At 55.7% G+C, this 24512-nt stretch overlaps 1 protein-coding gene across 3 annotated transcripts in view; it reads right to left on the bottom strand.

Annotated features, from left to right (window-relative positions):
- ITPR3 (inositol 1,4,5-trisphosphate receptor type 3) overlaps positions 1–24512 on the bottom strand; it is a 68032-nt gene that overhangs the window by 19967 nt on the left and 23553 nt on the right. For all 3 annotated transcript variants that reach the window (XM_077904400.1, XM_077904401.1, XM_077904399.1), the window contains exons 3-25: positions 20304–20425; positions 17910–17996; positions 17159–17317; positions 16905–17003; positions 16479–16562; positions 14088–14234; positions 13785–13880; positions 13147–13197; positions 12850–12992; positions 11763–11862; positions 11521–11681; positions 10815–10956; positions 8554–8715; positions 7680–7852; positions 6994–7113; positions 6474–6656; positions 5179–5430; positions 4947–5091; positions 4459–4600; positions 3622–3821; positions 2104–2233; positions 1581–1638; positions 397–562 (exon numbers count right to left, since the gene is read on the bottom strand). In XM_077904400.1, coding sequence (XP_077760526.1) covers positions 397–562; positions 1581–1638; positions 2104–2233; positions 3622–3821; positions 4459–4600; positions 4947–5091; positions 5179–5430; positions 6474–6656; positions 6994–7113; positions 7680–7852; positions 8554–8715; positions 10815–10956; positions 11521–11681; positions 11763–11862; positions 12850–12992; positions 13147–13197; positions 13785–13880; positions 14088–14234; positions 16479–16562; positions 16905–17003; positions 17159–17317; positions 17910–17996; positions 20304–20425 — 3122 coding nt within the window. The remainder of the gene's footprint in view (positions 1–396; positions 563–1580; positions 1639–2103; positions 2234–3621; positions 3822–4458; positions 4601–4946; positions 5092–5178; positions 5431–6473; positions 6657–6993; positions 7114–7679; positions 7853–8553; positions 8716–10814; positions 10957–11520; positions 11682–11762; positions 11863–12849; positions 12993–13146; positions 13198–13784; positions 13881–14087; positions 14235–16478; positions 16563–16904; positions 17004–17158; positions 17318–17909; positions 17997–20303; positions 20426–24512) is intronic.

A 24512-nucleotide genomic window follows, 5' to 3' on the forward strand; every position in this document is an offset into this window, starting at 1 on the left:
CCGGGGGCGGGGGGGGAAGCTGTCAAGACCACACGACACAGCAGTCACAGAGCCAACCACCTTAGCGAGAGCTGACTGCGTGCCAGGAATGACTTGAAGCACCCAACAAAGGCGCATGTGGTACGGTTTGTAAACTCTAAAGTGCTGTCCACCTCATAAAAAAGTGACAGGCCTTACGTCAGGCCAAGAGGTCATAAAGGTGGCCAACCGCGGGCCTTTCTCTTTAAGGACCTCAGCAAGACCGAGAACACGAAAGAAATATCTTGAGCTCCCCTGAGCTGTGAGCTCCTCTGCGGTGGTCAAGCCTGAGCGCCCAGCACCAGCCAGAGCAGGGCTGGGGCACCCCACCACCACTCGCAAGCCCCCCAGGCCCAGGGGCTCAGATGGGAGCGGCACCTGCTTGAAAGTGTGCATGGCCTCCTGGCGCTGGCTGAAGTGTTTGAAGAGCAGCTGCAGGGCCCCCGAGACGAGCGGCGCATAGTCGTGCATGGTGAGGTGGATGAGCACACGCAGGAACGTGCGGCCGCCCTCGTCGTCCACCTCCAGCATGCTGCTGGTCTTCCTGTGGTGCCGGACGAGGGGCACGGTGGGCACACGAGCTCCCCACACCCCTTTGCACATGCAGCGCCCAGTGTCACACTCGCTCAGGACAGTGATTTCTGCCCAGTGTGTGCAGAGCCACCAGCCCCGAGGGATCCCCACATCCGCTGAGACCCCGCAGGGCTCCCCTGGATGAAGCAGCTCAAGCAGCTGCTCCCGTGGGGAGACCCACACTCACCCCCAACAGAGGTTCGTGGGGATGGGCTGAGGGCCAGGAACGGGGTGGGGAAAGTCACATCTCTGGGTTGACCTGCCTCCAAAAGGCAGTGTTGCCTCCAGCGAGAGGAAATTAGCAGTACGTATGATTTTGTCACCGAGAAAAATCATAGATGTTCTCACACCACCTTACAGTTGTTACAGGAATTGTGAATACCGTTTACATTCATCACTACTTCGAAATCATGCTCCTAATTATACCCCCGGCACAGCTCGTTGCTTAATGTGTTAATAAAGAGCCAAATATCTGTCACTTCAAATTTGTTTTCTTCAATATTTTGATAACTGCATCTCAAAGCTCTTGGTTTCCTTTGTAATTCATGCACTTTATTTTGTGAATTTATAAATGCCATTCCGAGCAGGGTCCAAGAGCTTCAATAGGTTCCAAGGGCAGCAGAGAAGTGGTTAAGAGCGCCCAACCCCCCGGGGCGACCCCTCCCCATCGCAGCCCTGCCTACAGGCCCTATCCTCCTCCCTTCGTCCCCGCCGCCCCCCGCCCCCGCCCCCTCCGGCTCCTGGCCCTGGGCCCAATGCCCACACAGCCATGACGGGCCTGGTGAGGGCAGTGGAATGACCAAGATGACATTAGGGCCCCAGTGGCCCCCACGTCCCTGGGGCCAAGTAGGCACGAGAGAGCAAAAGCACACAGCCAAGAGGCTGCAGGGGGTGGGAGGAGCGGCCAGCCCCAGCCTTGGAGACCCAAGAGGGGGTTCTCACACCCGTGCTGGCACCACCCACCAGCCCCACCACCCCCCCAGCCTCACCCCACTCCGAACATGGCCTCCGCCTGCTCCCCGATGCGGTCCAGGTTCATGTTGGCAGCTGCGGGGAGCAAGTGGGTAGATGAGGGCAGGTGGCAGGTCCGTGCCCAGGAAAGATGGGGAGCACACAGCTGAGGGAACAGGGAGGACCCCAAACCACCCCAATCCCTGTACTCCACTTGCATGCTCCTCGGTGGGGGTGAGCCAGCCAGGGCAGGGGCCTGAGCATAGTTCCAAGCTGGGCCCCAAGAGACCTGGGTCCTGGCCTGGTTCAGCCTCTGACAGGCTGTGACCCTGGGCAAGTCCCCGCCCCTCTCTGGGCCTCTGTTTCTCCATTTAGGAGATGGAGAGAATGATGTCTGCCCTTGCCCCTTGCCGCGACAGTTGGATGATCTGGGAAACAGGCAGGGCTGGGGAGCTGGCCTCGAGGCATCTCCCAGCCTCCACCCCACTAATGTGCACCCCTGGGTGAGTCATGAAGCCTCAGCCTGAAGGTGGAAGGTGGGGGGAGGCGGGGGGTGCTCACTGGTGGAGTCGAAGGCCGGGGCCGTGCCATCAGCCCCGCTGTCCTGCATGGGAAACACTTCCACAAACTCCTTCTTGAAGACGGACAGCAGGTAGGAGATGCGGTAGTCCAGGCGGACGTTGAGGATGAACTGGAGACGTGGGGAGGATGGGAGTGAGGACGGGGCTGAGGTGGGGAGGCCAATTGTGCCCCAGGACGGGGGAGGGGGACCCAGAATGAGCTCAAGCACAGGGATCTCGGCACTGATGTTCCAGATACTGCAGAGCATCAGAAGCTAAGAAAATCCAGACTCTTCTCCCTGGGGAGGTCCAGAGCACCCTCTCCCCCGCTCCTGCCTCAGTGCTGAGGGACGATGACAGCGCCTCTCCAAATGAGGCAGAGACCACTCTGTCCCTCCTGCGCAGGGAGGACAGTGACGGGAATGAGAATGAAGCTCCCCGGACCCAGAGGCCAACCTCATCCTCCTACCCTGCTCTGCCTGGGGCTGGACGGCAGGGGGCTTGGAACTGAAGACCCGGGGAGGGGGTTGCAGGAGATGCCAGTGTGGGGCAGGGGGTTGGGGACAGATGGTTTGCAGACACCCTTGACTGGCCTCTATCCTTATGGGCCACAGAGCTTCTGACCACACCCCAGGATGCAGATCTGGAAGCCCTTAGCTCCTAGAATGAATCACATCCTCTGACTCCCCTGCCCAGGCCCCTGGCCAGCCTGGGTCCCCAAGGAGATCACTGCACTACCCTTCCCGTCCTCTGGTGGCAGCAAGGCAAACGCAAGCATCCTTACCAGTCCTGGGGATCCTACAAGCCCCTTCCCCAAGTGTTGGGGGGGTTCTCAAACAAGACCCAGAACAGGAAAAACTGTCTGCCTCACCAGGAAACGGGCTCTCAAAGCTCTAGCTTTGCTTCAAAATCTCTGGCCACTGGCAGTAAAGTCCCTGCTTTTCCTTTCCTCAGGTGTACAGTGGAGGGACGGAGCTAGGCTCTAGAGCGCACCAGCCATCACCTGGGAGGCTTGTCACAGCACAACTGTGGGCCTCCTCAGGTGCTTCTGTTCTGCATGTAGGTCTGGGGCAGGACCCAAGAATATGCATTTCTGAGTTCCCTGGTGAGGCTGCTGCTGCTGTTGGTCCAAGGACCACAATTTGTTTTGTTTTGTTTAAAGATTTTATTTATTTATTTGAGAGAGAGAGAGAGAGACCGAGCATGAGCAAGGTGAGAGGTGGAGGGAGGAGCAGGCTCCCGATTGAGCAGGGAGCCCAACTTAGGGCTCAATCCTGGGCTTCTGGGATCATGACCCATGACCTGAGCTGAAGGTGGACACCCAACCCACTGAGCCACCCAGGCACCCCAAGGACCATACTTTGAAAACCAGTGGGCTACACAACCAATCACTATGGAGCCCTACAGTACTTGATACTGTGATCTGAGCTGGGGTTCAGCTCCCCACAACCTCCTTGTCCCGGGACCCAGTCTCCTGCCCTGTTCCCAACACCTCCAACTACTGTCCTTGCCCAGCTACCTGCAAGATCTCCAGGATCTTCAGCTTGGTCTCCATCACCACAATATCTTCATTGTTCTCGAACTTGCTTCTGTCCAGTGGCTCCGTGGCACCAGTGCCCCCAGACAGGCTGGGGGCACCAAAGACAGATTGCTTTCGGCTCAGCACCATGGTGGACATCATGTGGCCCACGCCCTGGATGGACCGCCGCACGTTCTTGCCTGTGGAGAAGCATGAGGGGATCACAGGGGGTGCACAGCAGGGCCCTGCGGCCTTACTCTGTCTCTGTCAGCTGCAGGGCTAACCCAGAAAGGCTTCCTGGGGGAGGTGAGCTTCAAGCCAAATCTGAGTAAAGAAGGACTGGCCAGGGCAAAGGTACATTGTGTGGGGAGACCAGTGAGAACCCTCATGCAGGGCACCCTAAGGGCTGCTACAGAGCATGCACAGCCCAGGGGACACCATGTGCAGAGCATGACACACCAGGTGTCAGACTCTGTGCACATTTTGATTAGGGTTTATGCCCCCTAGGGATGTCCCTGAGGGCAGGGCCGTGGCTGCTGTCAGACGGTGATTCCTCCGTGGCAGGGCTATTTCCCCCACCTCCCCTGTATGACTGGGAGCCCCTCAGGCAGGGCCTGTGTCTCCCGTCTTCCCCCATCATCTCCCCTCAAGACCAAGCCGCGTTGGAAGGCGACTCCCCCAGACCTTGGGGTCTCCACAGAGCCTAGAGAGGGGCCCATCTGGTCCAGGAGAGGCCAGAAGGCAGGCTGCTCAGGGGGCTGATCAGAAGGGACTTCGGCACTAGGAGAAGATGGAGGAAGGCCAGGGCTGGGGGTGACCCTGGCCACAAAGCCTCACCGCCCGAGTCATCGTAGGCCTGCAGCATGGCCGGGGGGCCCTGCACACAGTCGATGATGCCCAGCAGCGTGCGGGTGAGCCGCAGCAGCTCACTGAAGCTGTAGAAGCCGAAGTAGATGAGATTGTGCGCTAGGCTGACCACCTGCGGGAGGGGGCGGGGCCGAAGTGAGGGGCAGGGCGGGACTGGACCGGAAAGTGGGGCCCAGCAGGTGTCAGGAGGTGATGAAGTTCCTCCGAAAAGGCAGGACCTCCGGGGGAGCACAGGGCTGCAAGGATGCAGCCGCCCACGGTGGGCTGATGAGGCAGCAAGGACCGAGGACCACAAGGAAGGTTACCCGGGGAGCCCCAGCGGTCTGTGCCGTCTCCCTGAAGTGGCTGGGGCATAGAGGGAATGGAGGTCATGGAACCCCGGGGACACCCCTGGGGACAGCTGACTCCTAGTGAGGGGGCAAACCAGAGGCCCCCTTGCACCCCCCTTGGCCAGAAACCTCGAAGGTGAGCTTGTTCTTCTCCTCATTGGCAAAGGGCACGGCTTCGCTGACCACGTTGTTGAGGTAGTCCTCCACGAAGTCCATGGTGCTGGCAAACTTGTTCTTCTTGTCATCGCGAGAGGCATTTAGGTTGGAATCATAGCTGGGGGTGAGGCAGTGAGGCATGAGGGTCACAGAGACGCCCCCCAACCCTGGCCTCGCCTGGCCCGCCCTCCCCTCCCCATCTCACTCCTTGATGGTGATGGCTGTGGGGATCTCAGTCCAGAGGCGGGCGAACTTGACCGGCGTGACCAGTTCTTGGGGGTCCCTGTCCACATGCACGTGCAGCATCAGGTGGCAGAAGGAGGCGCGTAGGTCAAAGGGCAGCATCTCATCTGCCATGCACAGGAAGATCAGGTCAACACCCAGCTGCTGGGAGATCTCATCGATGGCCAGGTACTGGCGGTCCAGGCACATGCGGGCAAAGAGCTTCAGCTGGTACCTGCGGTGGGGGGAGGGGGCACAGGGTGAGCACACGACAGGTGAGGGCCTAGGAGGGCTACCAGTACTACCTGAGGCCTTGGGAAAGTGACCAAGGGATTTAGGGCAAACCGGGCACCCGCCAACGCAACAGGAAAGACACAATTCTGAGTGAGGATTTGCAGCTTTCCCCTCCTCGAGAAGGAGGAGGGCACTTTCTGGCTCAACCAGAACAGGTCATCATGGGAGGAGAGCTGGCTGAGCAGAGAGGCTGGGAGCTGCAGGGGAGGGAAGTGCAGCAGGGGGACGGGCCTCGGCAGGGCAGCAGGTACAGGGGTGAGCTCCGAGCAGAAGAGGGGCTGAAGGTAGGCTCTCAGGTGGTGCTGCTCTGCACTGGGTGCTGGCCTGCCCTCAGCTTCTGGCTCAGAGCCCTGCCTCACTCACTGCGGCCCTGACGCCAGATTTGTACTGTGGCCCACCACTAAGGAAGTGTGAGCTCTGGCAAGCTCTTTCACCTCTCTGTGCCTGTCTCCCTAACTTTGAGGGTGCTAATAGTCACAGGGCTACAGTGAGCCTTCCCTGAGTGGCCTGGGATATGGCCAGCATTTGCTAAGTGTTATCCACTAATTTTTTTTTTATTATTTTTTTTTTAATATTTTATATATTTATTCATGAGACACACACACACACAGAGAGAGAGAGAGAGGCAGAGACACAGGCAGAGGGAGAAGCAGGCTCCATGCAGGGAGCCCGACGTGGGATTCGATCCCTGGTCTCCAGGATCACACCCTGGGCTGAAGGCGGCGCTAAACCGCTGTGCCACCCAAGCTGCCCTAATCTTATTTTTTAAATAAATATGTTTGGGGACAGGTCTGGGGTGCTTTCAGGCCCTGTCACTGGGCTGAGCTCTCAGGGTTACACAGTCATCCTTCCCTCAGTCTCCACGGTGAAGGCCACAAAGCTGCTTGAGCTCATCCCTCAGCAGGGGTTGGCTGACAGCCTTCTGAGAAGGCCCAAGGGCATGGGGAGCGCTGAAGGACAGGCAATAGCTGGGCCCACAGGCACCTGTAGTAGCTGAGCACGTTTTCGTCGTGGGCATTGCCAGCCCGCGCCTCCTGAGCCAACTGCCTCACACTCTTCTCGTGGTGCTCGTTATTCTTGTCCGTCCAAGTGAGCCACACCTCCTCCTCTGAGTACTCGATGCTCAGATACTCGTGGGACTGGGCCATCTCCTTCACTGGCCGCAACCTGCAAACCAGGGCCACCCATCACAGGAGGACCCCCTGCCCAGAGCCCTCCCCGAGCATGCCCAGCCACAAAGACCCTGCCTGGAGCTCGGCCAAGTGCCAGCTCAAACACACTTCTTAGACAGTGAGCTTCTCCAGGACAGAGGATTTGGCTCATTCCCCAAGGCCCCTTCCTCACAGGGGCCCCCTCTGGTCCAGCAGAGGCCAGAAGGCAGGCTTCACAGGGGGTTGGGCACAGAGCTGGGCACGCAGCAGGCAAGGGTACACATCCAGAGAGCCCAGGGCCAGTTCTAGCCCAGACATGCACAGGGCCCAAGCAGGGCAAGGCAGCGGCTCACTCGGTCTGGATGAGAATGTCGCTGTTCTTAGGGTCCAGCACACACTTGCAGATGAGCTCCTGGGTGACGGCGATGGCGATGTGGTTGGACACACATAGGTCAGAGAGGTAGTCCAGGAACCTGGCGTGGTGACAGCAGGGGTGCGAGGGGACTCAGGAGCCTGTCCCCAGTGGGGATGAAGCCCACCCTCCTCCTCCTGTCCCCACGGGCAGCACAGGCTCCCTGGAGCTAGTTTACTTGCTTCTGTTCCTGCCCCAAAGCTTGGGAGATGGGCGTGATGGACTCCAAGCTGCCTGGGGAGGGACAAGTCATGGGCATCACCCTGATCACCCTGGGCAGGGGGAAGCCAGCTGGGGATCCCGGGGGCCAGGGTAAAGGGGGCACAAGGACAGGAGGGATATTCAAAATATTTAACAACTGGCTAAATACAGACACCAATTTCGTCACCAGAGAAGGGTCTTAGGTCTTCTCCTGTATCGGGTGTCAACTCTCTTGTTCCAAGATTGGGTCAAATTTGGGAGGGGTCCAAGGAAGGGGCTGCAGAGGCCAGGATCTCAGACACGTGGACAATTTACCCATGGAGGCCATGGTTTTTCACTATTTTAACGACCAGCACCAACTGCCTCTGTGCCCTGGGAGGACCGGGAAGAAGGGAGTGGGCGCAGTCAGGGAACAGGTGGGCTCACCTGGGCTCCCGGTTCTTCCGCACGAGGCTGACGAAGGTCTCCACCTCCGTCTTGGTGATGTGCTTCTCTAGGAGCTTGCGGTTGTTGTGCAGGAGAGCAGTGATGGTGTCTTCGGCCAGGATGTCATAGCCGATCTGGGACTGCATCATCCCAAACTGCTTGGCAATGTGCTCCTGGAGACCAGACGAGCTGAGTGGAGGGGGGGCGGCTCTGCTCTAGCCCACTACCCCAGGCAGGGAACCCCAACCCTAGTCAGGTGGAGGTCTGGGAGAAGAAACAAGCACTGGGCAGAAGAGTGGGTTCACATAACATAGTTCTTCAGCTCACAGCCTGTCTCCTGACCAGAGGGAGGCCTCCATGAGGGAGGAAATTGGCTGGCAGGACTGGCTACATGATTTGTGCGTCCCTGTGCAAAATTAAACAGCCAGACCCTTCTTCAAAAACTGAGACTTTCAAGATGGCAAACCCATCTTGAGGCCCTTCTGAGCACGGAGCTGGATTGCACACCCAGGAAGCTGATGCTCCTGTCTGGTTCCCTGCTGCATCCCTGGGGTCCTGAAACAGTGCCTGGCACACAGCAGGTGTATACCTCAGAAAATGTTTGCTGAATGAACAAAAGCAGGAGGGAGGGAGTGAGCAAGGCAGTGAGCAAGGGAGTGGGGCTGCCCAGGCCAGGGAGGGTCAGGCCAGGGTGAGCCTAGCACCTGGTTCTTCTTCTTCTTCTTCTTCTTTTTTTTTTTAAAGAGAGAAATGGTGTGGCGGGGGAGGAGCAGAGGGAGAGGGAGAACTTTAAGTGGAGCCTGACATTCACGGCCTGAGTCGAAATCAAGAGCCAGACCCTCAACCAACTGAGCCACCTGGCGCCCCAGCGCACCTGGTTCTTGCGGTAATCCTCCTGGGAATGCCGCAGCACACGGTAGCAGAGGCGGAACATGTGCTGGTAGGGAGCGTTCTTCTGGTCTGACAGCTCCTCCAGTCGCACCAGGGGGCCCTCACCACCCTTGTCGCGGAAAGGGGCCTTCAGAATGCCAAAGATCTGGGGGAGCAGAGAGAATAAGGAGGGATCCCCTACACCCCTCATTTTCCCAGGAATCCTCGGCCCCAAACTCACCCTGCCCCAAGGCCATACGGACATGAATGACCAAGCTGATTCTAATCTGGAGTGAGACCCCAGCCCACCCACCATCGGCCCCACTTCCAGCCCCCACTCCCTTCTCCTGGCCGATATCCCAACGCTGGCCTCAGCCCACTCATCCCCACATGACTAATCTCCACTCAGATCCTGGGCCTGGCTCAGCATCTGGGGCTACCACAGCTCAGGGGTCTGAGGCTAAGAGAAAAGGCAGGCCAGGTCAGTGTGGCCAGCACCAAAGAGCCCAGACACAAGCCTGCCTCATCAAAAAAAAAATGTTGATGTAGTTAATAAATTTTAAAAGCATGGATTGGGTGAGCATGAAAAACTGTTCTAAAACAGAAACCAAAGAAATGCAACCAAATGGAATGAGAAAACCTTAGTGAGATCCTGGCTCAAAAAACAGGCTTTTTTTCTTTTTTTTTTTTTAAGATTTTATTTATTTGAGAGTGAGAGACAGAGATAGCTACAGAGAGCACAAGTGGGGAAGACAGGGAGAAGCAGGCTCCCGCTGAGCAAGGAGCCCAACACGGGGCCAGATCCCAGGACCATAGGATCATGACCCGAGCCCATGGCAGATGCTCAACTGAGTGAGCCACCCAGGCACCCAAAAAAAAAAAAAAAAAAGAAAAGAAAACAAGCTTTAAAAAGACATTTTGGGTAAAGGAGAGAAATATGGTACAGATCATCAGATCAGTATTATTACTAATTTTTTACATTTGATAACAGTATTATGTTTATGGAGGACAGTGCTCTTATTCCAGGAGATGCACGCTGAAAAACTCAGGGGTGAGGTACACCCCATTTGGAAATGCCAGGGTGGAAGGGCAGATGTACACATGTACAGTTACATAAAGCCAAAATGGCAAAATGATAACAGGTGGATCCAGGCAGTGGTTGTACAGTGTTCCCTATACTATTCTTTCACTACTTTCTCAATATTTGAAAAGTTTCACAATCAAAACTTAGAAAAAAATTTTTTAAGATTTTATTTATTTAAAAAAATAATAAAAATAAAAAAATAAAGATTTTATTTATTTATTCATGAGAGAGAGAGAGAGAGAGAGAGAGGCAGAGACATAGGCAGAGGGAGGAGCAGGCTCCCTGCAGGGAGCCTGACATGGGACTGGATCCCAGGCCTCCAGGATCAGGCCCTGGGCTGAAGGCGGCGCTAAACCACTGAGCACCCGGGCTGCCCAGAAAAAATATTTTTTTAAGTAATCTCCACACCCAGCATGGGGCTTGAACCCATGACCCCAAGATCAAGAGTCACATGCCACCAACGGGCTCAGCCAGCCAGGCACCCCAGAAAAAAAAATGTTTTTAATTTTATTTAAAAGTAAGTGCACAAACAGAGGGGAGGGGCAGAGAAAGAGGGAGAGGTAGGCTCCCCCCTGAGCAGGAAGCCCAATGTGGAACTCAACCCCAGGACCCTGAGATCATGACCTGAGCTAAAAGTAGACACTTAACCAACTGAACCACCTAGGGGGCCCCTATTTTTTTTAAAAGCACAAGTTCTGAGGACACCTGGCTGGATCAGTCTGTTGAGCATGTGACTCTTGATCTCCAGGTGGTGAGTTCAAACCCCACATTGGGCATAGAGCTTACTTTAAAAAAAAAAGAAAAAAGCACAAGTTCTGGACGAAACATCCTGAGTTCAAATCCTGATCCTGCTGCTTCCTAGCCTCATACTCTTGGCCAAGTTACTCCAATCTCTGTGCCTTCACCTCCTTACAGGTAACATGGAGATAATTACTGTACCTCCCCCAAGTGGAGAGGATCAACTGAGCCAGGACACATAGGGCACTTAGGGCAGTGCCTGGCATGTGATCAGTGTGCAACAGATACTAATTTTCTACAAAGGGGTGAAGAGAAGCTGCAGTGAGACTGCAGGTCCACGGCAGATGGGACAAGGCTCCTGTTCTGGACAACCCCCCCCCAAGGCCTGGAGCTGCAGGGCCCAGATGCAGCCCACCCCATCCCCCACACGTGCACACAAGCACCTGTTTGAGGATGTTCTGCTCCCTCATCAGCTTCTGCCGCTCTCGGTTGGGCTTGGTAACCATGATGTCCAGCACGTTCTGCCCATTGTTGGGGACGTCGCTGACAAAGAACACCAGGTCCTCCAGCAGTTGGATGACAAACCTTCATGAAGGGACACCAGAGATGACAAGCGTGAGGCACTGATTCTGGGAAACACCCCCCGGGGACCCACCTGTCAAGTGCCAATCATGGGCAACCAGCCCTTCCCCAAACATGCTCTCATTGAGTCACCCGCCCACCCGGCTATCCAAAGCACAGAGCCCATCATCAGCCTTCAACTTCTCTTCCTGGCTTCACCCCAAAAGGCTCTCAATACATCCCTCGCACCGCCCCCCCAGCCCCCACCCGCTGGATTCCAAAGTGCCCAAGACAATGAATCTCAGTATACTCCATTCTAGAAAGGAGCAACAGGGCACCGGGCGGGGTTTGGTGTGACTCTGCATTTCCATCCTGACCCTGCCACTTACTAGCTATGTGACCATGGACAAATCTCTTAATCTCTCTGAGCATCAACACAACATCAGGGTGAGTTCTGGGAGTACATAAGCAATAAGGCAAGGGCCTGGGGCCCACATCTATCTCCCCCATCCCAGCCAACCAAGCCTGCCCAGCATCTTCTTTGTTCATGAAACACAGACCCTTCGAGGACCCCGCCCAGCGGCCCACCTGCGATCATTCTGGCTGATGAAGCCCTCGTTGAGCTTCTCCACGGCACTGGCCAGCATGGAGCTGGCATCGTTGGCAAAGTCCAGGTCTCGGATCTCGGATACAGGAACAGACACGATGGCAAAGGCCTCCTTGTCCTCCTTGGTCGGGCAGGTGCCCAGCTGCGGGGACAGAGGTCAGCAGGGCACCCAGGAACAAACCAAGGGCCCAGCCCCGGCCCCCCAGCCCTGGGCGGCCCGCACCATGAGCCGAATGGGTCGCTCCTCCTCAATGTCGATGGGCACGTTGGTGCTCTGGATCCATGTGTTGGTGCAGAGATGCCGCAGCCGGACATAGGAGTTCCTGCAGGCGGGGCCGGGGCAGGACACAGGGGGCATGTCTTGGATCATATCCCAGCCAGGGTCTGCTCTACCCAAGGACGGCCCCACATCCCCCCTGACTTCACAGCCATGGGCGGGAGGAGCCCAGGCCAGAGCAGAGGGGCCAGCAAACAGCCCCCAGGCAAGCGTCTCACCTCCACTCCCAAACCCAGAGCATCCCAAAAGCCTGAGCTTGTTTGTAAACTTGAAACCAAGATTCATTTAGACAAATGAGACTATTTAGACTATTTATCCCACTTAGTGTTGAGATCCACACATCTCAGAGCAGAAACACTCTTGTCTCTTATTATGAAATGTAATTACCTTTCTGAAATAGAAAACAATCTGAATCTGAATCTCAACATGCACCTGGCCCCAGGATTTTCAGGTAAGGGTGGGTGGGCCTAACGGTGACTCTGTCACTTCTCCCAGCAGCCCTGTCTAGGGTGGACTCCATATGCTCACTTGACAGAGCGGGAAGTCAGGGCAAAGTGATTGGGTAAGCTGCCCGAGGTCAGACAGCTGGTAAATGCTAAAGCTTGAGTGACAGCCAGGAAGTTTGTTGATGCTATGTCCTAGCGTTTCAGGGTTGGGGAGGGCCTGAAAGATCAGGGAGCCTGCACCCCTCAACAGTGCACCGTGGACAAACTGGTGCAGCCTATGCTTGAATATGCAGACCAATGGGGGCAGGTGGCTGATAAGAACTCTGGAGAGAAGGCATTTTGACAAAGCAGCTGGCACAAGGCAGCACCCAGCATGCACTGAACCCAGGGTCAGGCACACAGTGAGTGTTCGTGGTGGTCAGCTGTCCCCAGCTCTGAAAGCTCGGACCCCAGAGGGACAGGACACGCAGGTCCTGAGGCCAGAGGATGTCAGGAGCACAGAGGAGGTAGGATGCAGGGAGACAAGGGACAGGACAGCACAGCCTGGGCACCCCCGTCAGCCCTTGGGGCACATGGCACTTACTCACCGGGGCACAAAGGAATCAGTTTTCTGCAATGTGGTGGGGTCCAGCTCAAAGAGGGAGGCAATGTCGTTGCCATGGGGCACAGCCACCAGGCGGTACTTGATCTTCTCCCCAGCATTCCGGCGACCTATACGACCCTGAGCACCCTGGCATGAGCATCCCAGCTCAGAAGCCCCTCCTTGCTCTTGGGCCCCACGAAACCACCTGGGGTCCCACCTGAGAGTCCTTCCCCCTCCAGCTCACCTCCCAGGGTTTCATGGCCAGCCCCCATGGTCCCTCTTCCCAGGCCCTGGTCCTCACCATTCCTGCTGCCTTGGGTTCACAGACATCCCCCTTGTAGCTGGGGTTCTCCTGGATGGAGACACAAGGTGGGGCAGCTATTGGACACTGAGCTATGCTCACATGACCCCCATCCCAAAACAAGGTCCACACAGAGCCCTAGGCTGGGGCAGAGAGCCTCCACCGTCCCAGGGGTGCCCACCCCAGCACTAAAACCCAAGTCACTCCTGAAGAAGCCACCAATAAGAGCCCCCAGACCCTGCCCTTCATGCCTCTGTTCATGGTTCCACAGATGAGTACACACACACACACACACACACACACGCCCCAATACGCACGAATGCCCCAGTATACACAAGCCTGTGTGGTGGACAGACATACATATGGAATGTAAGTTATACGAGCACTGGGAATCTGGCTCACTGTGGTACCCCCAGTGCCGAGAACAGCTCCTGGCACGTAGTAGAGGCCCAGTAACATTGATTAGGCTTATTTGCAGTCACACAATTATCTGATAGTATTTGTTAAATGCAAGAGTGCAAATAAGTCACAGAGACACGTGTGACTACGTGTGCAGACGTGCACCAGGCCCGCATGCTCATGCATGCCCACATGCATACAGCCTGAGCTCCCAGGGGGCCCTCTACCTCCCCACTCACCTCAGCAGCCAGGTAGTTGCCCGTGGCCAGGTGCTTGAAGCGGTACAGGCCATTCCAATGGCCAGCTCCTCCGCGGCAGGGGTCGTGGTGGACCACCTGGGGGGTGCAGGGGTGAGGCTGGGAGGAGACACTGGCCAGGGAGGGGTGGCTCACACTCTAGGGAGGCCTGGAGAGCTCTGGGTCAGCGGCACCCAGATCCCTCCCTGGCTTCACACCCTCTCCCCTATAGGGTGATGGGAGAAGAAGGGGCGGGCCCAGGGCTGGAGAGGAGGGTTGGGTCTGGGGTAAGGCACAAGTTCTGACCTCCACCTCCCAGAGGGCATTGGAGCTGGTGGCCGAGGTGGCAGACTGGCGCAGTGTGGTGCGCAGAAACACCTGCAGCTTGCCCTTGTACTCATCACACGTCAGGAACTTCTCCTGCTCCGCGTGGAACAGGCGCACCACATCACCCTGCAGGTGTGGGTCACGGGCTCAGAAGGGGCCAGGACCTTCCCGGGGGCCAGGCCCAGCACCCCCACCTCAGATGCAGGGGGTGAGATGCATGCTAAGCCCCACTGGAGGGTGGCCAGGGCCAGAGGCACTCTGCCCAGATCCCACATCCAGAACCTCCAGATCACATGGTCTTATCCAAAGCCTTCCTCGGCTTCCTCGGTCAAACCCACCCTTGATCATCTTCTTCCCTGAAGGGTACCTCTAGAAACCCACTCTATGAAGGCAGGAGAGATATCACCCCGCGGGGGTCCCCCCAGGCCCATGGCTGTACCTCCCTGGGGCCCCTTCTGCCTGAATATAGGTAGTTCTTGCCCATTTCTTCTGCTCCCACAGGACTGGGACAACTGGAGGGCAAAAACTGTGGCCTATTCATCTCCAGGGTTTTGGACACAGAGACCAAGCATGGATCCTGGTTCTGCTTCACAAGCTGTGTAACCTTGGATAAGCCCCTTAACATCTGTGAGCCTCAGTTTCCTCTTGTGTAAAATGGGGATACTATGGCCTCCTTGCAGACACTGCGAGGATTAGAAATTAGAATTCACAGTTTTTTTGTTTGGTTGGTTGGTTGGGTTTTTTTTAGTGGTACACTCAAGATGCGGTGCGACCATCACTTCTGTGTACTTTTTTTTTTTAAGATTTTATTTATTTATTCATGAGAGACAGAGAGAGAGACAGGCAGAGGGAAAAGCAGGCTCCATGCAGGGAGCCCGACGTGGGACTCGATCCCAGGTTTCCAGGACCAGGCCCTGGGCTAAAGGCTTCACTAAACCGCTGAGCCACCCAGGCTCCCCAGAATTCATGATTTAATGAAGTGACACTGTATACTGCCCACGTGCCAGCTGCGGTGTGAGTACCTTACATGGACTTTCTCACTTGACCCTCACACAAACTCCCCGGCTGCATATATCATTATCCCCACTTTACGGGCGGAGAAACTCAGGCAGAGCAGGTAAGTGTCCTGTCTAGGTCACATAGCTAGGGGCACTAGTTAGATTCACCGAAACCAGTCCAGGCAGCACCCTGCTTTATTATCTAAGTGCCACACAGATTTGGGACGGGAATGTGTAATCAGAGAAGGCTTCTGGGAGGAGGTAGCACACAGACTGAGGCTTGATTGGTATGTGGATGGTATGCAGGCTTAAGGGAGGGAAAGAAAGGTACTTGGACAGAGCATGGTGGACAGGAGATGGAGGGGGGCGGGTGATGGGACACAGTAGCCTGATGGGGGCAGTAAAGTCTGACACAACAGCCTGGCTGGGAGCAGAGGGTAAAGGGAGCCAGGGTAGGCTTCTAAGCAGGAGAGGATGCAATGAACACAGAGCAGCCAGCCTCCTCGGGTGGCTGCTCTCAGGCCTGTCACCTGTCACTATGTGTCCCTTTCACGGCCAGGTGCCTGCCAATTCCCCTAGCTGAGGAGCCTCACCCTCTGCTACCCCCAGATCTGCCCCTCCCATCTGCCCCTCTGCATAGGACCTCCACTCCAGTAGGCTAGTTCGATGCCCTAAAGCCCACCTAAACCTCTGAGCCCCCCTCTCTCCACCACATCGCCACATCACCACATCGGGTTTTCAGGGCTTTTCTACTGGCCTCTCCAGCCCTCCTTCCCCATCACTCTGCTCCCTCCATAAGTCATTACCACACTACCCACCAGTACCCTGCCTCACAGGCTGAACCCCTCTGTATCTGCCAACCCCTATGTCCCAGCACGCAAGCTAGCAGGTCTGGAACCAGGGCACAGGCCCTGACTCACCAGCCTCAGACCCTTGCCTAAGAGGGCACAGGGCAAAGGGCAGGGCGCCGGGCCTGGATCCATGGAACAGGCATGGGGGTGGGGGAGCTGGAGAGGTCAAAGGATGCAGGCCCCCATGGTGAATGGATGGGGACCCCTAGTCCACTGGCACACCCTTAGCAAGAGACAAAACTGAGGCTAGCCAGGACCCCGAAGGGATGGAGAGGGAGGAAGCAAGGTTAGAGACAAGAGAAGGGGTTGTCCAACTTATGGAGGGGGGTCTGGGGTGCCATGGGGGTGGACGGTGGCTGAAGAGGGTGCAGAGCCAGAGACAGAGGCGCATGGAGGGGAGGGCCAGAGGAGGAGCAGAGCTGGGTATGGGGAGGCGGAGGGAAGGTGAGAAGGGGGACCTGCAGGGGAGGGGCTGGGCAGCCAGCAGGCAGGTGACAGCAGTGGGGGCCCCCAGTCCTTACCCCTTTCAACACCTCCTCCAGGTGGTCTCGGAACTGCATGAACAGGTTGATCTTCCAACTGGTGTTACAGTTCACGGAGTTGACCTGGGGAAGGGCAGAGTGAACCTAGATGCAAGGCTGACCCCCAGCGGTTGGAGACTGGGGCAAGTGAAAGGCCCCAGGTGAGGGGAAGAGCAGCCCATTTCCCATGAGGGCACCAGGAAGAGGTGTCTGCTCTCAGCCAGGGCCCCCCAGGCCCCACCCGGCTGCCCTGGGGCTGCCAGCCCGGAGGGTGCAGAATAGGGCAGAGGTGGAGAAACAGGCAGAGGAATGGAGAGAAGCAGTTCATGCAGCAGGCAGTGGGGGATGGGGGCTGGGGGGCTGGGGGATGAGACTGCAGTGAGGAGGGGCTGTCTAGGCCCTCAGGGACCCCACTAACCCACTCACCTCCTTGCAGCCCACGTTGTCACTGAGCTCATAATTGCTGGCATGCAGAGGCTGCCCGGCGTTGACAGGATTCAGGATCACCTTGTCCCCCACAACCACCTATGGGGACAGGCGGGACAGGTGGAAGGTGGGGGGGCCAGGTCTGACCCCTCTAAGAAATGGCCATGACCTTACCCAGTCCTCTCATCAAAGACCCCTCTGGAGCTGTGGCCTGAGCCTCCCATCAGGCCCCTCCAGCCAGGCCCTGTCCTTACATTGTCCCCGTTGCTCCGCAACTTCCAGAAGGGCTGGATGAAGAGCCAGGAGCCTTCATTGCCTGTTGCATCCAGCGTCACCCGCATGGCATTCTTCTCCAGTAGGGCAGGCAGCCGCTTGTTCACGGTCAGGTACTTATTGCTCTTCATGTGCAAGAGCTGGGGGGCAGGCAAGGTGCAAGTGAGGGTGCCAGGCCCCAGGAGGCCAGCTTGTCAGGGAGGGGCACTCTAGGGGGCCCACTGGTCACAGCTGGACACACATACAGGGTCAGATACACAGACATAAATACACAAATGGAGACACATGCAGCCACAAGCACAAGAACACATATCTTCCCGCATCAGGTACCCAGGTGATCACAAAAAAGGAAGCCAGCATTTCTAAATCCTTTCTCTGTATTAATTCGTATAATCTTACAACAATCAAAAGGGAAGTACTACCACTGGCCTGATTTTACAGATGGGGAAACGGAGGCACTAGGAAGTTAAGCAATTTGCCCAACCAAGGTCACAGAGCCAAGATTTGAACTCAGACTCCAGAATCTGTGCTGGTAACCAGTGTGCCAGAAACATGCCCATGGGCACAGCTACTTGGGCCACACAGCAAGAGGTGCACACAGAGCAGATATGCAGTCACAGAGACAGTCCCAGGGCCACCCACTGGGGATGCAACCCCCAGAGGGCATGCTGCTGGCACCCCCACCCCAACACCAGCCCAGTCTCTTCAGGGGGAGATGCAACTGGGTCTCACCTGGATTACACTGCCATACTTCACAACATCCCCATGCACCTTCTTGTTCTCTGTGTCATTCTGTTTCTGCTCCATCTGGGCTGCATGCTGCATAGACATGCACAGAAGTGGAAGGCAGGCTCAGAAGCCTGCTCCTGCAGGGTGACATCCCCTACCCCCACACATGTACACATGGGCATGCTCACAAACACATAGAGCTCCTGGCGCTGGACTCAGAGTGACCCTCCCACCCACCCAGGGGCTACCTAGCCTATTCCCTCCCTCTGTTGATAGGGTCTGATAGTCAGGGTATGGAGGGTCAGTCGGAGGTCGGATAGCATGAGGCCCAGGGAACTGAATCCCAATCCCCTGCCCCTTCCTCCTTACCTCCTCTGGAGGGGGCATGCCAGCAGGCCCTTGGGCTCCCTATGCCCTCTGATACCGCCAGCAGACAACCTAAGCTGTGCCTCACTACCCCCATCTTAGCAGACTCCTGATGCTCCCAACACAGAACCCCTGCCACAGCCCAAACCCTGACAGATGTGCCTGGTGCTACTTCCTCCTCCTCCTCCACCCCTCTCCTCTAAGACACTCCCTCCCAAAACTCTATGTGCTCCTGGCCACTGCCTCCAGGAAGCCCTCACTGGTGGGCCATATCCCACTCTGGCAGATCCAACTCTAGTGGCCTTGAGGATTTGGGTGGCTTCCCATTAAGGACCTTTTTCTAAGCACTTCTGTCACATCTGACTGGAAGCTGCCTAAGGATAGACTGACTCCATCTCCTCTGTCAGACTGGGGTTCCTGGAGACAGGGCTCCGTCTCCTCCGACAGACCGGCGCTCCCTGAAAGCACCGGCCCCTCTGCCCCATCTTCTCCTCAGCCCCATTATCCAGGCCTCACGGCTGAGACTGGGATGAGGGTGGCTGTTAGGGAAACTAGCCACATACCACATGACTTCCCACCAACCTACAGTGTGTGACGATATGACCATGTGTGTGCACACATGTAAGCGCCCTTACACCCAGGCCAGGTCCCCAGTTCAGTCTTGGCCCATGTTGGCAGCAGGAAGGAAGCCTGTGACAGCCCCCAGCCCGGGAAGAAAGACGGGGTATTTACAACAGACCTCAGGCAGCCCCCCCACCGCCCCGTCTCTTCAGCCCAGCTCACAGCTCTAGGGGGAGGCCCACCCTCTCCCATTTCCCACCCACCTCATCACAGAAGGGGACACAGGGAAGCAAGGTCTACAGGACAGGGGGTGGGGCACCAGGCCTGAGGGAGGGCCTCAGAAAACAGGCTGCAAAGCTGCTGACCACCCAAAGCCTCCTCCTCTCTTCCCGGGGACTGGGCCGGGGCCCTGGGGTCTGTCTAGAGAGGGCTATCTAGGATGTCAGCTGAGCCACTGCCCCCAGGAGGCCCATGACCAACCACCAGGCACTTCCATTGTGCACTGTCCGTGTGTTCAATGAGCCCAAGGTGGGTCAGAGACCTGGGGCCATTCAGGCCCTACCACAAACTCACAGGATGAGCATGGACACCCCGGCCCCCTCTAAGGGCCCCAAGATCCAACTCCATAACATGAGGGAGGAGGTAAAGATTGGTTCTCGGGGTGCCTGGGGGGCTCAGTTGATTAAGCATCTATCTTCACTCAGATCATGATCCCAGGGTCCTGGAATCAAGTCCCACATGGGCACCCTGCTCAGTGGGGAGTCAGCTACTCCTTCTCCCTCGGCCCCTCCTCCAGCTTGTGCTCTGCTCTCTCTCTTGCTCATTCATTCTCTCTCTCAAATAAATAAATTTTTTTTTAATTTTATTTATTTAATCATGAGAGACACACACAGAGAGAGAGACAGAAACACAGGCAGAGGGAGAAGCAGGCTCCATGCAGGGAGTCTGACATGGGACTCAATCGCAGGACTCCAGGATCACGCCCTGGGCTGAAGGCAGCGCTAAACCGCTCAGCCACCCTGGCTGTCCCAATAAATAAAATCTTTTAAAAAAAAAAAATGACTGGTTCTCAAATCAGGTTCCCTGGAGCCACGGTCACCAGGAACTACTGGTAACTCCATGTTCAGGCTGTTCACTGCACCACAATGTTCAGCTGAAGGGTTGTAGGGGAGCTGAAATCTAGTCCACATTCCACTCACTGAGCCATGTGCCCAGAGCAGAGGGCTATGCCAGCCTGGAGGAAGGAGCACCTTCTCCTAACTGGCACAGAAGGTCATAGAGACGAGCGGATCACCGGGAAAGCACTCTACTTCCCCTCTCTCACCTCATTCACAGCCCAGCATACCCATTGCTCTCATACTGGGGTTTTTGACTAGGCCACGGCCCCCTTTGGCTTCGATGAGCAGCAGACCCCCGGTGTGTGCCCAGTTCCCGCAGTACACATGCAGCTGCACACCTGAGCACACCCACCTGCAACTTCTGGAGAAGGACCACATCGGCGATCTTCTCCTTGTCCTGCTTGGTCTGTTTGGCCTTCCAGTACTGCTTCTGGGCCGAGTAGCGGTTCATGGGACACACCTTGAAGAGGCAGTCTGTGGGAGGGCGATCAGTTCACGCGGGGCTCGGCCCGTGACCCGGCCCCCAATCGCACCTCCACTCTCCCCATCCCTCCTCAGCCTCTCTGCCCCACCAGGGTGGAGAGCTAGTGGTTGGAATAACCCCGAAGAACTTGGAGAAGGCGTGAGAGCAAGATCCCACATGGAAGGCAGACACGGGCCCTCTCCCCCATGGCAGATTCATCAGAGGCTCCTGGGGCCCCACCCCTTGTCCCATCTGTGCCAGCTCTTGTGGACATTGGTGGCTGCCAGCTAATACCTGCCATCCTTCTCTGACCCACTGCCTTGTCGCCCACAGATGTCTGGGAAGTTATAGCCTATCCCCCACATGGCTCAGGAGCAGCTCGCTCCAAGTGGCTGACACAGGCACAGAACCATCTGGCCTCTGGAGGTGACCTGTCTGCACTGCTGGTCACTCCCCAAATCCCCGCAGGACCAGGCTGAGGTTCCTATTCGCCCTGAAACCACATCCTTGCTTGGCTCTTCCCCTGCCCTGAATGGGCAAGGCTCCCTCACTCCGTCCTCTCAAGACCCCTCCTTAATCAGTTCTGCTTCCAGGGATCTCGACCTGAGATCAAGCCCATCAAAATTTCAGAAGCAGCTTCACCATTCTTATTTTTATTTTGCAAAGTAGACAAAACACCTATGATTTTATGTAAGCCCAAACTCCAGATAGGGCGTCCGATGTTTCTACTTATCCAAAGGAGGCATGAGTTGGAAAATCCTATTCTAAAGCACGGCAGGGGCACCAGGGTGGCTCAGTGGACTAAGCATCTGCCTTCGGCTCAGGCCATGATCCTGGGGTCCTGGGATCGAGCCCCACAGCAGGCTCCCTGCTCAGGGGGGAGTCTGCGGCTCCCTCTGCCTCTGCCCCTCCTCCTCTGTTCGTGCTCTGTCTCTTGCTTTCTCTCTCTGAAATAAATAAAAAGTGTGGCAGGAGGAGATGGAAGGTTCTGGGTCATGGGGAAGTGCTAGCACAGTGGCTGGGCCGCGTTGACAATGCCATGGGCTGTGCTACGAGGCAGCAAGTTCCCTGTCACAGGAGGGAATCACAGCCTGGACAGGGAGCTGGGTTCATGGCCTGTGAGAGCTCTGCATGACTGCTCAGCCTCCAGGGGCATGTGCCCAGGACGGGGATGGCTGTGCTGGAGCACCTGGAAGGGAGCTGCTGGGGAGCCCCTCCTTCAGGCCCTCTCCTTCTGCCCTCCGAAAGAAGGCCAGATGCCTGCTCGGGTCAGAGCTGGTCATCCAGCCCCCAGGAACTAAAAGCAAAACTGGGTTTTCTATCTAGCCCATGAACAGGCAGAAAGACTGAATGAGTCAAAATTCAAAGACAGAATTTCCAAGAAGGGAGGGGGGAAACACAATTCCATAAGTGGATAGAGTCACCAAGGCCTGCCATGCCTGGCCCACCTTGGCACCACCAGCACGAACGGCCATCACTTCTGGAAATAAGCACTCAGTTTGCTGGGGAGAGTATGTCTTTACAAGGACCTGCTTAGCCCTCAAGAAGCAGCTCAGGTGTCACCCCCTCCAGGAAGTCCTACTGCTTCTTCAGGCTGGGTTGGAGCTCCCAAGGGCTCCCCAGGTCCCCCAGTTACCACATGGAGGCCACCAGTTCCCAGCAGAAGTCGGAGAAGGGGACCATGCCAGGGATTGTTTTGCGAAGGGGTAGGGAAAAGTGGTTGTCCCAGTAGAGGTAACAGTGGGCGTTCAGTGGTCAGGACAGGGATGCTGACCACCTGCACCATAAATATTGTCCGGCATGACTCCTGCCGAGAGCATCCTGCCACACACTGGCAGGTAGATAGCCGCGGGCAGGGCTGTGAGCCCAGAGGGGCACACAGAAACACAAAGCATTTTCTGCATGGTTTTAGCAAATGCTGAATTGTTTGGGAATGCAACTCAGATATAAACTGAGGGAATTTGTGTTCTTTGTATTGTTCCAATTTTACCAGGAGTTTTTTTGTTTTTCTTTTCATTTGTTTTGCTGTTTCAGAGAATGTATCACTCGTGGCTGGGCCACATGCTTGCGTTTGTGGCTGCCCTATTCATGATTCACAGGCAAGCTCTGACTGCTTCCTTGGGTCTTCTAGTTGTGTCCAACATCTACTTCTAAAATGTGTATTATTTCATTATAAATTGCTCCCCTTTATTCTTTTTTATCACACTTAGGACATTGCATTGACCTCGCTCCCTCCTCCCAGCTCCAGGGTCACTCAGACCCTGCCCCTGGACGCCCATTTTATATTGCATAAATATAGACATGCATCGATTGTGTTATTTTTGAATTCTACTTCATAATACTCTGATTCTGACAGGCTCATCTGCAGGTGGGCAGGGCCATGTGGAGCTCATCACCATGTCCCCAGCCTCTAGCCTGGGCTCAGCGAGTATCTGCCAGATGAATGCATGAATCTAGAAATGACTCTCTCATGTGGATGAGATGGGGCTGAATTTATAGCCGAGAAGGGAGGAAAGGGATGAGGCACTGCGAATGGAGGGACGGGCAAGAGAGTGGTGGAAGGGGCAGTGAAGTGACAGCAGCCAGTCACACTTGGGGTCTAGCCAACTGGGATGGGCGGAGGCAGGCCAGGGCCCTGGGTCTGAATGAGCCTGGAGCCCGCAGGTCTTGGTGATCATGAGATCCCTGGTCTCCCTGCACCCCTACTCCTCCACACCCCCACCACTCCCAGTCCAGAAAGGCGAACAGAAGGAAAGAGAGATGCTGCCCCAGGTCGCCCTAGAGCAGAGGTTCTCAAGCTTTCTGAACTGGCTCACCCAGGAAATATAGTTTTGGATCACCATTTCATGAAACAACATGGCAGGAGCATCTGTCCCTGGTAAGGGGGGCAGGCTCTGACAGGGCTAAAAACCGTGGTTATGATATCTTTTGGATCAATCCAACCAGAAAGCAACTAACACAACTGGATTTTTCAAATGGATATTATTTTAAGACTTCTTAAAGAACTGACAAAATAGTGAAGAATTATTGGGCCCAAGCAGAGGATCAAAGGGAAGTCAGAAAGATATAGAAACACCCAAGCTACTTTCACCCTGAGGATATTCACTGATTCCAGAAATAGGCTTTTATTTGGATGGCTTCATCAGGTGATGGAGGGTGGTGGTGCAGAAATCCAAACCCAGGCCCACAGAAGGTGAGAATCTAAGAGGATACCCTCCGTTCAATAAGCTACACCCCCAAGTGAAGGCTGAACCCGAGGCAGAACAGCTCCTTCTAGAAACCAGAGCCTTGCTAGAATCTCCTGGATGCTACAGAAACCCCAAACCTGAGCCCAGCTTCAGGCAGTCTTGGACAAGTGGAGCGCCAGGAGTCTCGTAATAGGATACACACACACCCGTCCTCTCTGGAGAAAGGTACCTTCCTCCTAGTCCACAACCAGTCACACCAATTTTTTCAAACACTGACTGCACTCCAGTGTGCAGTCAAAGCTAACCAGGAACTCTCAGGAACTAGCTGTCATGAGAGAGAACCAACCCACCAAACAGAGAGTAGAAACAGACGCGAAGAGACTTCAGGCACAGACAACATCTGCAGAACAGATAGCCTACTCTGCTTAAATCCACAAAACTTTGAAGATCCCTGCAGAGAGGAGGAAACTATAAAAAGTAACATAAGTAACATCAAAGGCTGAAAAAGAACGCCATGGAATCTCTAGAAATAAGAAAGCTTCAATAACCACATTTAAAACTCCTTGAACATATTTAACAGGAAGGAAGGAGCTGAAGGAAGAATTAATGAAATATGAACGACCCCTCCTATGGTGATGCACTCGAATTCTATTCTATGCAGGTCTTTAAAGGATGGTGGAGCCCCATTAGAGGGACCTCACACGGCCACTAAAGGGTCAGAGCCTGAGTTTGAATGAAACACCCCGCCCAGGAGCATCCTGGGAGTGGGAAGGAAGCCAGAAATGAGCCCTCCCTACTCCCGACTCTCCTGTCTTGGAAACAGACTCCCTAGCACTTGTCTAACCTGTCTCTTTCTCTCACACACAGATCTCCCTTAGAGCCTTGCCCATAATACCTGTCAGGAAATGCT

Source organism: Canis aureus, chromosome 7 (assembly GCF_053574225.1).
Source record: "Canis aureus isolate CA01 chromosome 7, VMU_Caureus_v.1.0, whole genome shotgun sequence".
Classification (NCBI taxonomy): domain Eukaryota; kingdom Metazoa; phylum Chordata; class Mammalia; order Carnivora; family Canidae; genus Canis; species Canis aureus.